A 15,557-nucleotide genomic window follows, 5' to 3' on the forward strand; every position below is an offset into this window, starting at 1 on the left:
TCGAGTGCAACAACTTTTTAGTTGGGAGGTTCCCACCATTATAGCACTTTGGATTTTTTTTTTTTTAGAGTGTTACACTTAATTGTATATGTTTTAGTTACAGTTATAATGTGAATTATTGCACTTGAAGTTAATTTCCCACCACCCCTGCTAAGTCCATGTCTTTATGGACCTTGCTTTGTGCACTGGTGCACAGTCATGTTGGAAGGGGTCATCCCCAAACTGTTCCCTCAAAGTTGAGAACATGAAATTGTCCAAAATGTCTTGGTATGCTGACGCCTTAAGAGTTCCCTTTACTGGAACTAAGGGGCCAAGCCCAACCCCTGAAAAACAACCCCCACACCATAATACCCCCCCCCCCACCATAATACCCCCTCCATCAAATGATTTGGACCAGTGCATAAAGCAAGGTCCATAAAGACATGGATGAGCGAGTTTGGGGTGGAGGAACTTGACTGACCTCAACCCGATAGAACACCTTTGGGATGAATTTGAGTGGAGACTGTGAGCCAGGCCTTCTTGTCCAACATCAGTGCCTGACCTCACAAATGCCCTTCTGGAAGAATGGTCAAACATTCCCATAGACACACTCCTAAACCTTGTGGACAGCCTTCCCAGAAGAGTTGAAGCTTTTATAGCTGCAAAGGGTGGGCCAACTCAATATTGAACCCTATGGACTAAGACGGCATTAAAGTTCATGTGCGTGTAAAGGCAGGCGTCCCAATACTTTTGACAATATATATATGTATGTATGTGTGCTTGAGCTTTCAGGTGCACACCCTAATGCAATAGGCTGCGCACGCCTATGAATGTTACACACCTCATTTAAAGTCCCAAACCCCTCTTTTTGAATCACACCAAAGGAACCTTTTCCCAAATCGTGTGGAGTCACATTATTTTGAACGGACACCATTGAAAACAATGTGATTGTTTGTTGATTGTCAAGACCATTGCCTGAGCCAAAGCAAGAATGTCCACCTGAAGACACTGTTGTCTTAAGTCTATAACCAGCTTAAAAAGACCATGTTGCCAGAACAGTCATTTTAAAAACAATATTCCCAGTTGGTGACAGGGTCTCTTTAAGACAGGATCAGTGACATTGATTCAATTCTTTCCTATGCATTTGTTAGACTGCCAAGCATATTTATTGTTTTACAGTACCACTTTTACTGCCTGTATTATAGTACACAAAAGATTTCAGCTTCCTGAAATAAGCAGAAGGGAAATACCATGTACAGCAGCTCAAATATTGACATGGCACTAATGTGGTTTCAAATTTATGAGGTTTATGCAGAAGTGCTGATAACATTTCATCTTCAATCATTGTCTGTCGCTGTACTCTCTGACAAGGCATCATTACGAGCACCTGAGAACAAAGTTGAAGGTACGTTCTCTCTGTCTCCCTCCCGCTTGCCTGTTTTTTCTCTTCTATTCTCTTTAACTTTATCCTTTCCTTCTCAGACTTCCATTACTTTTTTCTTCTATCGGTGTTTTGCATCTTCTCTTCTCTCTTTAGCTGGTCACAAAAAAACTATTTTGGCTGGTTCCTGATTTAACCGGTCAAAATTTGATTTGTGGATGGCCCTAATAGCCCCCCTCCCACCCCACATATTTCAATAAAAAATTTAAAGGTGCCAGGTGAAATATTTTCATCCAAATAGCACTTGCATCCAATCAGATGCAGGCATTGTTCAGGTAGTTTGACAGCTGGTGTTAAGCCTCGTACACACAATCTAATTTTCCGAAGGGAAATGTGTGATGACAGGCTGTTGGCGGAAAATCTGACCGTGTGTATGCTCCATCAGACAATTGTTGTCTGATTTTCTGCAAACAAATGTTGGCTAGCAGGTTTTCAAATTTTCAGCGGACAAATGTGTGTTGACGAATTTTCCGAGCGTGTGTACACAAATCAGTCGGACAAAAGTCCAAAGTACAAACACGCATGCTCAGAAGCAAGGACGAGCCAGAAGCGGTTGGTCTTATAAACTAGCGATCGTAATGGAGAATTAACATTTTGTGACATGGCAAATTATAAAATCTCGAAATGCAGCGCACATTCTCTTCTTCTTTAATGGGATAATAATGAAGCTGCTTTGCTGGTGATACTGATGGAGCTATTGCAAACGAATTTTCAAAGGCTTTTATTTTCTAGTGATATCAAGAATAATATTATTATGCTTTTTTTTTATTGGGGCAGGTTACCACAAGACCATTATCCCGTAGTTTTTAAGATTAAATATACAACTATGTTGGTGTCCCTTGTTAATTTTACATTGTATTTTTTAAACTGTAACTGCCTACTCCCAAACTGTCATTTGAAGTAAAACACATAGCCAAGTATTATTCTCCACAATTTTTTTATCATGCATTAAAAAAAGAAAACAAATAAAATTAGACATGCTATCTGCCAATAGAACTTAACCAAAAAGTGCATTCTATGCATCCAAAAATATATAAAATATACCAAATCAAATCATTGTTCAATCCAAAAAATAATGTCAAAGCAATAACTCCAAGGCCAATAATAAATAACACGTTATCTCCTCCGATTCCACAACATGGCTAGTTGACGAACGGCCGTTCAAAAACAAACTGAAAAGCGTGAAATGAAAAGTGCGAAATGAAAAGTGCTAATCAACACTCACCAAACTTCTACTAACACGAAATTAGCAGAAGGAGCCCAAAGGGTGGCGCTAAAGAGCTGAAAAACAACGTAGTACATCACTACATTCGTATTTGTTGGCCAACAATTGTTTGGCCGTGTGTATGCAAGACAAGTTTGGGTCAACACCCTTCGGACAAAAGTCCACAGTTTTGTTAGCCAACAATCCGATCGTGTGTACGAGGCTTTAGAGTTTAGCATGGATGAATGAACCTGATAAAAGCATGTATGGTCAACTTTACATCTTCTGCAGTGTCTTTCTTTTTATTAATTTATAATCACTATTGGAACTGCATGTTACAGGGTGAAAACGCACAATACCAATATCAGAGACAGGGACAGAGCATTATATCAACCCATAACAGGGACCTTAATGACAAGAACATCAGGTATTATTTTAATGAAAGCTGCAGATTTAAAAAGATTTATACTTACCGGTATTTTTATTTTTAATCTTATTTTATCGTTTTAAAAAAGTCAGAGCAAATTCAGACAAATACAAAAAGAGGTTCTCAAATAATATAAAAGGATTTGGGAATAAACCTATGATCTAACATACTCGATGTTAGGTCATATCTGATATCTGAATATCTACGTATAAATAGTAGAGTATGCAAGCACCCTATGATAGCCATACAGATCCCTAAAGCTCATGAAAAATTGAATAAACGATTGAAGAATTTACCGTAGCTAAGCTTCGTTGTCAAAAACATAACCAAAAATATAACAAAAAAAAAAAGGAAAAAAACAAATTGAAAAAAGAAAAATAAGTGTTTTCCACCCTACCTTAAGCGAATCCAGCGAATCCATTTCCAGTACCCATTCAGCCAACGTAGGCACCACTGAGGATTACCAATGTCTTTTTTTTTTTTTTTTCTTTTTTTTAAATATACGTTTTTATTAATTTTCAAAAAAAACAGACAACAAACAAAAATGAATACTTGCGGCAATTAAAGAAACTATATACATAGAAAACAAAACACATAAAAAAAAAAAAAAAAAAAAAAAACCAAACCCCACATACATACATACATACATACATACATACATTGGCCATACCTGGTTCCTATGCCAGTTTAATTTTAGAGAAAGGTGTCATCCCGTGTTACATATGTACACCTAGAGCCCAATAACTAATGGAGAGATTGCAAAGAGTCATATTCCTCTAGGAGGCTATTGAGGCTGTAGAGGGGTCCATGAGCCATTTGGACCAAACCTTTTCATATTTGAGGAGACAACCCCTATTTGTATATGTTTCTTCGTATAATGGTAAGCTATTATTAATGAGTTGTTTCCACAAAGTCAGCGATGGGGGGGTGGTTTTCTTCCAGCTGAGAGCTATGGCTTTACGAGCATAGAACAAAAGCAGCCCCACCAAAGTGCGCCCTGCTGTTGTAGGAATAAATTGCTCTGTCAGACCTAGAATACATATTGGCATTGATCGTTGCAGTGGGATATATGTTATTTTGAATATAAAAGCTAGTATTTCTTCCCAATACCTTACGATAGCTGGACAAGTCCAGAATATATGGGTAAAGTCTCCAGGAATCTCCCCACATCGCCAACAACCAGGAGCTGAGTCTGAATTAATTTTATTTAATATATGGGGGGTGTAATATGCCCTGTGGACTATCTAAACTGAATAAGTCTGTCTCTCAAGGAGACGAGAGAGTTGAAGGGAGAGTCCCATATATTATCCCAATCATCCTCATTAAGTTCAGGGATATCCTTAGACCATTTTTATCTTAATTTCTCTAAATCGGGGAGAGAGGCAGTTGTTAAGTGAAGATACGATTTAGATGCGGCATTCTTTGTGCAATCCAACCTAAGAAGCTTCTCTAAGGCAGATTGGACTAGTTGTAGAGAAGAGCCAGAGAACTGACAGCTGAAGGCATGGGAGAGTTGAAGGAAACGAAAAGAATATGACTGAGGGATATTGAAATCAGAGATTAATTGGGAAAAAGAAATCAAACATTTATCCAAAATGATCTGTGTCACTGTTTTTATCTTAAAATTAGTCCAAGCATAGGGGTCGGGTAGTGAATAGAAATGCTCCAGAGTGGGATTTAACCAGAGGGGAGCATTAGGTGAGATTGCCTGTAGGGGATATCGTTCAATTTTGAGGCCCTCTCCCCATACACGTAGCGTGGTAAGCATAGATGGTGTCAATGAATATGGAGCACAAGGGCCCCGAAAGATCAAAAATTTCAGCGCCTCTAAGGATCCCAGCACTGCTGCTTCTACCTGAGTAGCGGAATTTGAGGTATATGGGTTAAGCCACCAGGCCGTAGTTACTAGCTGAGAAGCCAAGTAATATTTATGGAAATCTGGACATGCCAGGCCACCTTGGGAGGTCGGGCGTACCAATGTTGCCCAGCTATACCTAGGGGGCTTTGATCTCCATATGAATGCTGAGAAAATACGATGTAGCCTTGCAAAGAAAGATTTAGGGATCCACTGGGGAGAGTGTCGAAATAAATATGTGAATTTAGGTAATACATTAATTTTTATTAAATTTATGCTTCCTAACAATGAAAGGGGTAATGACTCCCATGCCTTCAGCTGTTGTTGAATCTCCTGGATCACAGGTGTTAAATTTAGGGATATATAGTCTGAAACCTGTCTGGAAACCACTACCCCTAAATATTTAAAATTCTCCACCCATCTTAGGGGGGTATCCATATCAGCAGTAGCACGAGCCGCAAAGTCTATAGGAAATAGAAGTGACTTTTCCCAGTTTACTTTAAGGCCTGTGACTGCGGAGAAAGAATTGAGGACCTGTTGGGCCCCCCTAAGTGATGGTCCTGCGTCATTAAGAAAGAGGAGTGGGTAGTCCGCATACAAGGCGACCCTTTCCTCCAGCCAGCCAACACGCAATCCCTTAACATGAAGGGAAGTACAGGGAGAGCCTCCGCCAGCGGTTCCATCGCTATGGCGAAAAGCTCTGGAGAGAGGGGGTAGCCCTGTCGAGTACCCCTTGACAGAGAAAAAGACTGTGATAAGCTACCTCCCAACTTGATAGCTGAGGTGGGGTTTTGATAAATTATCTGTATCCATTTAATAAAGATCAGGGGGAACCCCATCCTTCTAAGGACCTCCCAAAGAAAAGGCCATTCGATAGTATCAAAGGCCTTTTCAATATCTAAGGAGGCCACCACCCTAGTACCTTCATTCAAATGCTGTGCATGTATATTAGTAAACAAATGTCTCAAATTTACATCGGTTGACCTGTTGGCCATGAAGCCAGTTTGATCAATATCTACAACAGATGGTAATAGTGGCTGTAGTCTGATGGTAAGTAATTTAGTCAAAATTTAAAAATCTGTATTAAGTAGGGCAATTGGCCTATAGGAGGCACACAATGAGGGATCTTTTAGATCTTTATGAATTAGTATAACATGGGCATGGCTCATAGAAGTTGGAAGGGCTCCATCTGTCAGGCATTGAGAATAAAGTTGTGCTAGCTTGGGAGCTAATATATTCCCATGTGTCTTATAAAACTCTATGGGGAGGCCATCCGGACCCGGAGACTTCCCCCGCGGAAATGATTCGATTGCTCTCAGCACCTCCTCCGGGGTTATTGGCCCCACCAGAGATTCTCTTTCTTTATCTGAAAGCCAGCCTAATGCCAATGGGTCTAGCCAGGATGCCAAATCCTTGGGCTGAAAGTCAGAAGGCAACACAGGAAATGATTCGATTGCTCTCAGTACCTCCTCCGGGGTTATTGGCCCCACTAGAGATTCTCTTTCTTTATCTGAAAGCCAGCCTAATGCCAATGGGTCTAGCCAGGATGCCAAATCTTTGGGCTGAAAGTCAGAAGGCAACACAGAGGTATAAAGAGAACTATAATATTGGCGAAAGACCTCTAATATATCTGGTAATAAAGAAACTGATGCACCTGAGGCAGACACCACATTGGGAATCACTATTGGAGGATAATCCGGCTGTGCCAACATCGCTAGAAGACGACCATTATGGTCCCCCTGTTCAAAGAACATTTGTTTATTCCGATGTAGATCTAATCTGCTGATCTCAGTGAGATGGAGATGTAGCTTACGTTTTGCAGCATTCAGGAGGTCAAAATGAATATTAGTAGGGTCAATAGTATAAATATCAGACTGACGTTGCGCAGCTTGCTGTAGCGCTGTTGTTCCAATGTCTAGGGATTATAAGCCACTGTCAAAAAGTGGCAAAGTATATACCATTTTACAGTTCTCATTGAACTTGGCAGTATAGGTAGTAAGGTAATCTGAGGATCATTAGGAATAAAAGTCCCTGTCACTTTACATTAAAGTTGTGAAACAGAGGCCCAGAAATTCTTGATCAGGGGGCACTCGGCCCATATATGAAGCATAGTACCCTCCTGGCTCCCACACCGCCGCCACAAACTGGATACGGAAGGATAATGATGATGTAAAGTAGCTGGGCACCTATACCATCAGGCCATCAGAATTTTAAAGTTTTTTTTCTTGTGCTGCACTGGCTTTGAAGAGTTTATGAGACAGAATAAATGCTTTCTCACAATCTTCTTAGCTAATTTGAGTTTTTTATTCCTTCTTCCACTTGAAAGTATAGACTGAAAGTTTGGGTGAAAGAAGGGACAGAATAGAGTAAATTTGGGAAATTGCTTGCCTTGGGGGGCAATTCACTAAGTAATCATTCTTTAAATGTAGTAGGACAGGAAATACGTTTTTGTTTGCTAGTAACTGAAGCAAAAATTATTTAATTTGTTGTTGCAAGAACCAATTTCCCATTCCATGTACATTTAAGATAGGAACTGTAGGGGTTAGGAAGGGAACTGTCGACTGAAAAGATTGAAACCAAGCAGGGTCGTATCATTTTTTGACAATCCACAATGATGGATTGTCAAATAAAGGCATCATAGGACCAGTATAAGCAGAGTTATAGAGACGCAATATCAGAGTGTCCATTAGGCACAGTTTCTGTTTATGAGGTTGAGGTTGTGGTGGGTAAATAGATAACCAACATGTCAGGTGTTAAAACTGTACGTGCCCAAGAAGAGGTGACTCATTTTAGCACCCATGTTCTTCCAAAGTTCTTACAGGTTATTGGTTTACGGTTATCCTTGAATATTGACAATCTTTATCTAAACAGGTACAACATACTTGTTGGCAACTCTAAAGGAAATTCTACAGAAAATGTTTAAATATTGTGATAAGGTAAACTAAAGTAGATTCATCCCAATCACTAAAATCTTCTCATATAATCTTTACAAGTTAATCTTATTTTGAAAACAATATACAGTCAGGTCCATAAATATTTGGACATCGACACAATTCTAATCTTTTTGGCTCTATACACCACCCCAATGGATTTGAAATGAAACAAACAAGATGTGCTTTAACTGCAGACTTTCAGCTTTAATTTGAGGGTATTTACAACCAAATCAGGTGAACGGTGTAGGAATTACAACAGTTTGTATATGTGCCTCCCACTTTTTAAGGGACCAAAAGTAATGGGACAGATTAACAATCATCCATCAAACTTTCACTTTTTAATACTTGGTTGCAAATCCTTTGCAGTCAATTACAGCCTGAAGTCTGGAACGCATAGACATCACCAGACACTGGGTTTCATCCCTGGTGATGTTCTGCCAGGCCTCTATTGCAACTGTCTTCAGTTCCTGCTTGTTCTTGGGGCATTTTCCCTTCAGTTTTGTCTTCAGCAAGTGAAATGCATGCTCAATCGGATTCAGGTTAGATGATTGACTTAGCCATTGCATAACAATCCACTTCTTTCCCTTAAAAAACTCTTTGGTTGCTTTCGAAGTATGCTTCGGATCATTGTCCACCTGCACTGTGAAGCACTGTCCAATGAGTTCTGAAGCATTTTGCTGAATATGAGCAGATAATATTGCCTGAAGCACTTCAGAATTCATCCTGCTGTTTTTGCCAGTAGTCACATCATCAATAAATACAAGAGAACCAGTTCCAATGGCAGCCATACATGCCCACGCCATGACACTACCACCACCATTTTTCACTGATGAGGTGGTATGCTTTGGATCATGAGCAGTTCCTTTCCTTCTCCATACTCTTCTCTTCCCATCACTCTGGTACAAGTTGATCTTGGTCTCATCTGTCCATAGGATGTTGTTCCAGGACTGTGAAGGCTTTTTTAGATGTTGTTTGGCAAACTCTAATCTGGCCTTCCTGTTTTTAAGGCTCACAAATGGTTTACATCTTGTGGTGAACCCTCTGTACAGACATACCCCACTTTTAAGTACACAATGGGGTTTATTTACTAAAGCTGGAAAGTGCAAAATCAGGCTCCCTTCTGCATAGAAACCAATGAGCGTCTAACCCCAGCTTGTTCAATTAAGCTTTGGTAATAAAACCTGGAAGCTCATTGGTTTCTATGCAGAAGTAAGCCTGATTTTGCACTTTCCAGCCTTAGTAAATAAATCCCATTGTGCGCTTAAAAGTGGGGTATGCCTGTATTCACTCTGGTGAAGTCTTCTCTTGATTGTTGATTTTGACACACATACACCTACCTCCTGGAGAGCATTCTTGATCTGGCCAACTGTTGTGAAGGGTGTTTTCTTCAACAGGGAAAGAATTCTTCGGTCATCCACCACAGTTGTTTTCCATGGTCTTCCGGGTCTTTTGGTGTTGCTGAGTTCACCGGTGCGTTCTTTCTTTTTAAGGATGTTCCAGTTGATTTGGCCACACCTAATGTTTTTGCTACCTCTCTGATGGGTTTGTTTTGTTTTCTCAGCCTAATGATGGCTTGCTTCACTGATAGTGACAGCTCTTTGGATCTCATATTGAGAGTTGACAGCAACAGATTCCAAATGCAAATAGCACACTTGAAACCTCATCTGTTATATTTTACCATAAAATTAGGTAGTGTGTTGTGTATGTGTACACTAAAATTAACATTACTGTATGTTGTGCGAATATCATGGAACTAATATATAAAATTGGAACTACCATTATTTTATTTTCCTGGGTCTTAGCTTTCAGAATCATCAATCATTTTTGGAGTTTTCAACTAATTTTCAACTAATCTTCAAGACAAAAATATTTTCTTTAATGTGTGCACAAAATGCAAAAATGGCTCTAGCAGTGAAAAGGTCATTTGATTGACAGCTACTCTAAGCGTTGTTTTTTTAACATCAGGTTTTTGTGAAATACAGCAAGGAATCTACAGTGTGTACATGAAAAGAGCCCTCTTTCAATACAAGGATCACCCGAGTAACAGCAAAAGGGTGGGCGTTGGAGTGGAGCACTGCAGTAATGCCAGTATGGAAAACAGAAGTTTTGAGCAGGTAAGCTACCTATTCTACTACATATAGGGACCTAGAAAGAAAAAAAAGTGCTTGTCAGAAAGTGCTAGTCAAAAAGTGCTCTCCTCCAGTCAGAATGCTGCTTGTTAGTACTGACTGACCTCTTGTGCTGCTAATTTCTTTCATATTACACCTCTGCTGTAGAGTGCAAGAGGGTGATATCAAGTCAAGTTCAGGGATTTACACTGCTTGCAGTGTAAAAAAATACATTTAATGATTTAATAATGATTCCAGTACACCTGTCATCAAAGACTCAGGCATACCCCACTTTTAAGTACACAATGGGATTTATTTACTAAAGCTGGAAAGTGCAAAATCAGGCTCACTTCTGCATAGAAACCAATCAGCTTACAGGTTTTATTACCAAAGCTTAATTGAACAGGCTGTAGTCTGTCATTGCTAGCCTTTCCTTTTACACATATTAGTTGCCTGGCTGTCATTAGATGCGTGTCTGAAGAAGGAGATAAGTATGTTAGCTGCCTGGCTGTACTTTGTGGCCAATGTGTGTATATCACAAGACTGGGTTACAGTAATACCAATCCATTGGTAGACAAAACAGTAAACATGCTATGGGAACTGTTTACTAAAACTGGAGAATGCAAAATTTTTGGCAACTCTACATAGAAACCAATCAGTTTCCAGGTTTTATTGCCAAAGCTTAATTGAACAAGGTAAAGTTAGAAGCTGATTGGCTACCATTAACAGCTGCACCAGATTCAGAGTGCACCAGTTTTAGTAATCCTCACCCTGTATGTCTATTTGAAGTGCACATTAAAGAGATATGGTCACCTTGCACATGCAGGGCAAAATGACAGTGTCTCTACAAAGCAGCACTCCCCCATAGCTGTCCACATTTTTTTTTCCTAAATTGTATACTGCCTGCAAAGCGTGTAGCATGCAGTGTACATTCTTGGCATCTATGAGATGCAGAGAGTTTAGCCAATCCCCAGGATAATGTAATCTCAATGTTTGCGCTCAAGAGTCAGATCATCAGTGCTGCCCAATGGCCAAAAAAAACAGAAGCTGGTTCAGCAAAGGAATCCAAGAGCATAACATCAGTGCTGATGGAGCAGCAATAGAGAATATGGACCTGTCACCTGACAAACTAAGAGCTTGGTTTGTTATAAAGTTCATGTATTCCATGCATACACATTGTGGCTAGCACTCCTAATAACTCCTAAGATGGGAGTTCCATTTACCTTGTAGGGATTTCCTGTATTTTCCTGTTATGTCTTTAGATAAGGTAGTAAAGTGAAAGGTTTAACAAAAGTTACAGGTTTTAAACATTCCCAATGCAAGAATCTAAAACTAAAAACAAAAAAAAAATAGACTTTACATATGCTTTAGGCCCCTTTCACACTGGGGCGGTTTGCAGGCGTTATGGCACTAATAATAGCGCCTGCAAACCGACCCGAAACAGCCGCTGCTGTCTCTCCAGTGTGAAAGCCCCGATGGCTTTCACACTGGATCGGTGCGCTGGCAGGACGGGAAAAAAAGTCCCGCTAGCAGCATCTTCGGAGTGGTGAAGGAGCGGTGTATACACCGCTCCTGCCCATTGAAATCAATGGGACAGCGCAGCTACACCGCCGGTAAAGCACTTCTGCCTCTTTATAGTTAAAGAACAACTCTGGGCAAAATTTTCATTTTCCCATGCAGTGGGGCTATGCCTGCACTGTACGGGTTAACTGCTCGTTTTTGTCTAGGGGATTTCAGAATGGAGATATACTTACCTAATCCTCCGAGTGCAAGCCCGCTCCCCCCACACACACACACACACGCTCTCGGTCTTGTAACAGTCCACTGCTGGTTGTGGGAGAGCATGTTTTTTTGGAGGATCAAAGGATAGCCTTTCAGTGCACCCCAGACATAACAAGCAGTTAACCCACGCAGTGCGAGCACAGCCGCACTTCATGGGAGGAACATTTTTTTTTCATTCTGTTCTGTGTTAAAATACTATGATACTATGCATATTATATATACACTGTATTAGCAAAAATATTGGGATGTCTGCCTTTACACGCACATGAACTTTAATGGCATCCCAGTCTTATGCTAGTCATACACGCACAGAATTTTGTCCGTTTGCATACTAAACAATTATTCGTTGGTCGAAAGCGAATTGTCCATTAACTGACAGAATAAACTCGTTTACATAATCTTTGTGACCGTAGGATAACAATAAAAACATATATAAATTATACAAGACAGAATATTCTTATCGTTTCGATTACAACATACACATATACACTTTAGTTAAAACGGTAAAAGTTTTCCCTTCGGATCCATTGACATTAGCCGGGCCCATGGTCGAAATTGCCAGTAAAGTTGGGTCCACTAACGGCACGATTGTCGAACGATCTTTCTGAAAATGACCAGTTTCGGCCGAAATTCTCTGCGTGTATGGCCAGCATTAGTCTGTAATGTTCAATATTGAGTTGGCCCACCCTTTGCAGCTATAACAGCTTCAACTCTTCTGGGAAGGCTGTCCACAAGGTTTAGGAGTGTGTCTATGGGAATATTTGCCCATTCTTCCAGAAGTGCATTTGTAGTCAGAGTCTTCGAGTGAGAAAGTGATACTCCTAAGCACCAAGGCCTGAGGTGTGCCTTGGCCTGGCTGGTCAGTATGCCTGAAAGAGGGCATACCCTGAATGTAAGAATAAGAAAAAGTACTATGAGTATGTATGAAGGCTGGGGAAAACGGGTGGGTGGGAACCCAGAAATGCCGACGACACCTGGCCCTGACAGAGGAGGAGGCTTAAATAGCCCTCTCTGACTCCTCCCACAAATACAGGCTAGCCTCTGGCCAGCCTTACACTTGTGAGGTCAGGCACTGATGTGGACGAGAAGGCCTGGCTCGCAGTCTCCACTCTGTGCAGGCCAGTCAAGTTCCTCTACCCCAAATTCGCTCATCCATGTCTTTATGGACCTTGCTTTGTGCACTGGTCCAAAATCATTTGGTGGAGGGGGGATTATGGTGTGGGGTTGTTTTTCAGGGGTTGGCTTGGCCCCTTAGTTCCAGTGAAGGGAACTCTTAAGGTGTAAGCATACCAAGACATTTTGGACAATTTCATGCTCCCAACTTTGTGGGAACAGTTTGAGGATGGCCCCTTCCTGTTCCAACATGACTGCGCACCAGTGCACAAAGCAATGTCCATAAAGACATGGATGATCGAGTTTGGGATGAAAGAACTTGACTGGCCTGCACCTGGTCCTGATCTTAACCCTATAGAACACCTTTGGGATTAATTAGAGCAGAGACTACGAGCCAGGCCTTCTCATCTAACATCAGTGTCTGACCTCACAAATGCGCTGCTGGAAGAATGGTCAAACATTCCCATAGACACACTCCTAAACCTTGTGGACAGCCTTCCCAGAAAAGTTGAAGCTGTTTTAGCTACAAAGGGTGGGCCAACTCAATACTGAACCCTACGGACTAAGACTGGGATGCCATTAAAGTTCATGTGCTTGCAAAGGCAGGCGTCCCAATAATTTTAGTTATAGTGTATAGCATAAAGGTCCTTATGCCTCATCCCAGATACAGTATTGTTTTCTAGATGTCTTTACCACTGCTAAGGTGCAGTTTATATATGTATATGTGTATCTGAGAAGTGTTTATACAATATAATAAAGACAATTGTAAAAGATGGATTCATTAAAATGGTAGAACTAAAAATAGTAATTTCCAAAAATAATGATAGGATTTTTCCTTTTTTTACTGTAATTTTTACTCTGTTATGTTGTATTGTATAATGAACTGACTGAGCATAAACAGATGTGACTAGCAATACTTTATTTTTTTCCAGGATATTCAAAATAAGGCAAACTCCAGTGACATCCATCCATCTGTACAACTGTTCCAATTAGTTTTGTACATTCCAACATTTATCTTTGGTTTCATCTTTAACATGTTAGCCTTATGGATACTGTTCTTCAGGATTAAGAAATGGATAGAGGCAACAACCTATATGACAGCTCTGATCATCTTTGACTCCTTGCTGTTAGTCACGCTGCCATTTAAAATAAAAGCATATAGGATGGGGCAGAGCTGGAGCCTTGGATTTGGTGTGTGCACATTCCTGGAGAGTCTCTACTTTGTCAATATGTATGGTAGCATTTTAATATCAGTTAGTATCTGTATGGATCGTTACATAGCTGTACAATTTCCCTTTCAATCCAAACGCTTCAGATCCCCTAAGAAAGCAACTATTGTCTGTGCTTTTCTCTGCACTTTGGTATGGGGAACATCAATTGGTTTTCTTGCTAATTTAAGAGATGCTAAAGAATCACATTGTTTCTATGGGTTTTCAATTCGCACTTGGAGCAACAGGACCATGGTCACTTTACTGGAGGCAGTGTTTCTCATTTGCGCTGTCCTAATAATTGTCTGTACAACTCATATCATTCTCACAATTAAAAAGAAAAGACAAACTAGCTTGCACAATGCAAAGGCAAACAAGGTTCTCATAGCCAACCTGATCACCTTCATGCTCTCATTTGCACCTTTTCATGTGTCTTTATTATTGTACTATCTAGCGAAAAATGATATTATCTTAGAAAATTACAAAGGGCAATTGCGAATATTCCTCCAGTTGAGCCTCTCTTTTTCTAACATCAATTGTTTTCTGGATGGTGTGTGCTATTATTGTATTCTCAGAGAGTTTGAGAAATCCATCAAGAAAATACCAATGACTAGCTGAGCAAGGACTTGGAAATGAACAATTCATTGAACTGTTCACCATTTACTAAAGTACAAAATTGGTTACTTTTTTAAATTATTTCTAATCCTGGTAACAAAGATACTAACTCCAAATTTTTTATTTTTTTTTATTTGAGTGTACATTGTTCACATCTTCATAAAGTTACAAACCAAAACATTTTAGTCACACATGTGGTAGTAGTATAAATAAAGAATAAACCCCTGTTCAGTGCCTTGTTGGACCACCTTTTTTGTCTCCCTGACAAAACATCCTGTTCAGTGCCATGCTGGACCATATTGAGCCCCAAGAAAAACCCTGTTCAGTGCCATGCTGGACCACCTTTGACCATTAAAACGAACCCTTATAATGCCATGCTTGACCACAGTGGACCACATTTCACCTTCACAAAAACCACTCTTCAGTGCAACATTAGACCACCCTTGACCCTTACCAAAAAAAAAAAATCCTGTTTAGTGCTATACTGGTTGTGACAAAAAAAACAAAACATTCACTGCCATGTTGTACCACCTTTAACTCTGACAAATAAACCATGTTCAGTGCTGTACCACCCATGGCTCTGTCATGTGTTGTGACTCCATAAGGTTTCTGCAGCGTTCCTATGTTATATCTGAGACATCAGTGATTTATGTAATTACTTACTAATCTGATGGATGAATGTTGCATTTCATGAACACTGTGTTCAGGTTCATCTAAGGCCTGAGTCACACTAGTGCGATGTGATTTTGATCCAATTTCCAATGCAATTTTGTAGTGCAAGTGCAGTGTGACTGACTTTGAGCATTTTTTTTTGTCCTTATTTATGCTATTACTATATTGGTTGTTGAGGAGTTGGCACCCAACAGCAAGCTAACAACCAGTGACTCATACC

At 40.2% G+C, this 15,557-nt stretch overlaps 1 protein-coding gene across 1 annotated transcript; it reads left to right on the forward strand.

The window, feature by feature from the left end:
• Positions 1–1,222: 1,222 nt before the first annotated feature.
• LOC141139580 (G-protein coupled receptor 55-like) lies at positions 1,223–15,238 on the forward strand. Its single transcript, XM_073625855.1, has 3 exons — positions 1,223–1,384; positions 9,805–9,953; positions 13,775–15,238. Exons 1-3 carry the CDS (start codon positions 1,231–1,233, stop codon positions 14,666–14,668), a joined length of 1,197 nt encoding a protein of 398 aa, XP_073481956.1. The 5' UTR covers positions 1,223–1,230; the 3' UTR covers positions 14,669–15,238.
• The last annotated feature ends 319 nt before the right edge of the window (positions 15,239–15,557 follow it).

Source organism: Aquarana catesbeiana, linkage group LG04, assembly GCF_042186555.1.
Source record: "Aquarana catesbeiana isolate 2022-GZ linkage group LG04, ASM4218655v1, whole genome shotgun sequence".
NCBI classification, from domain to species: Eukaryota; Metazoa; Chordata; class Amphibia; order Anura; family Ranidae; genus Aquarana; species Aquarana catesbeiana.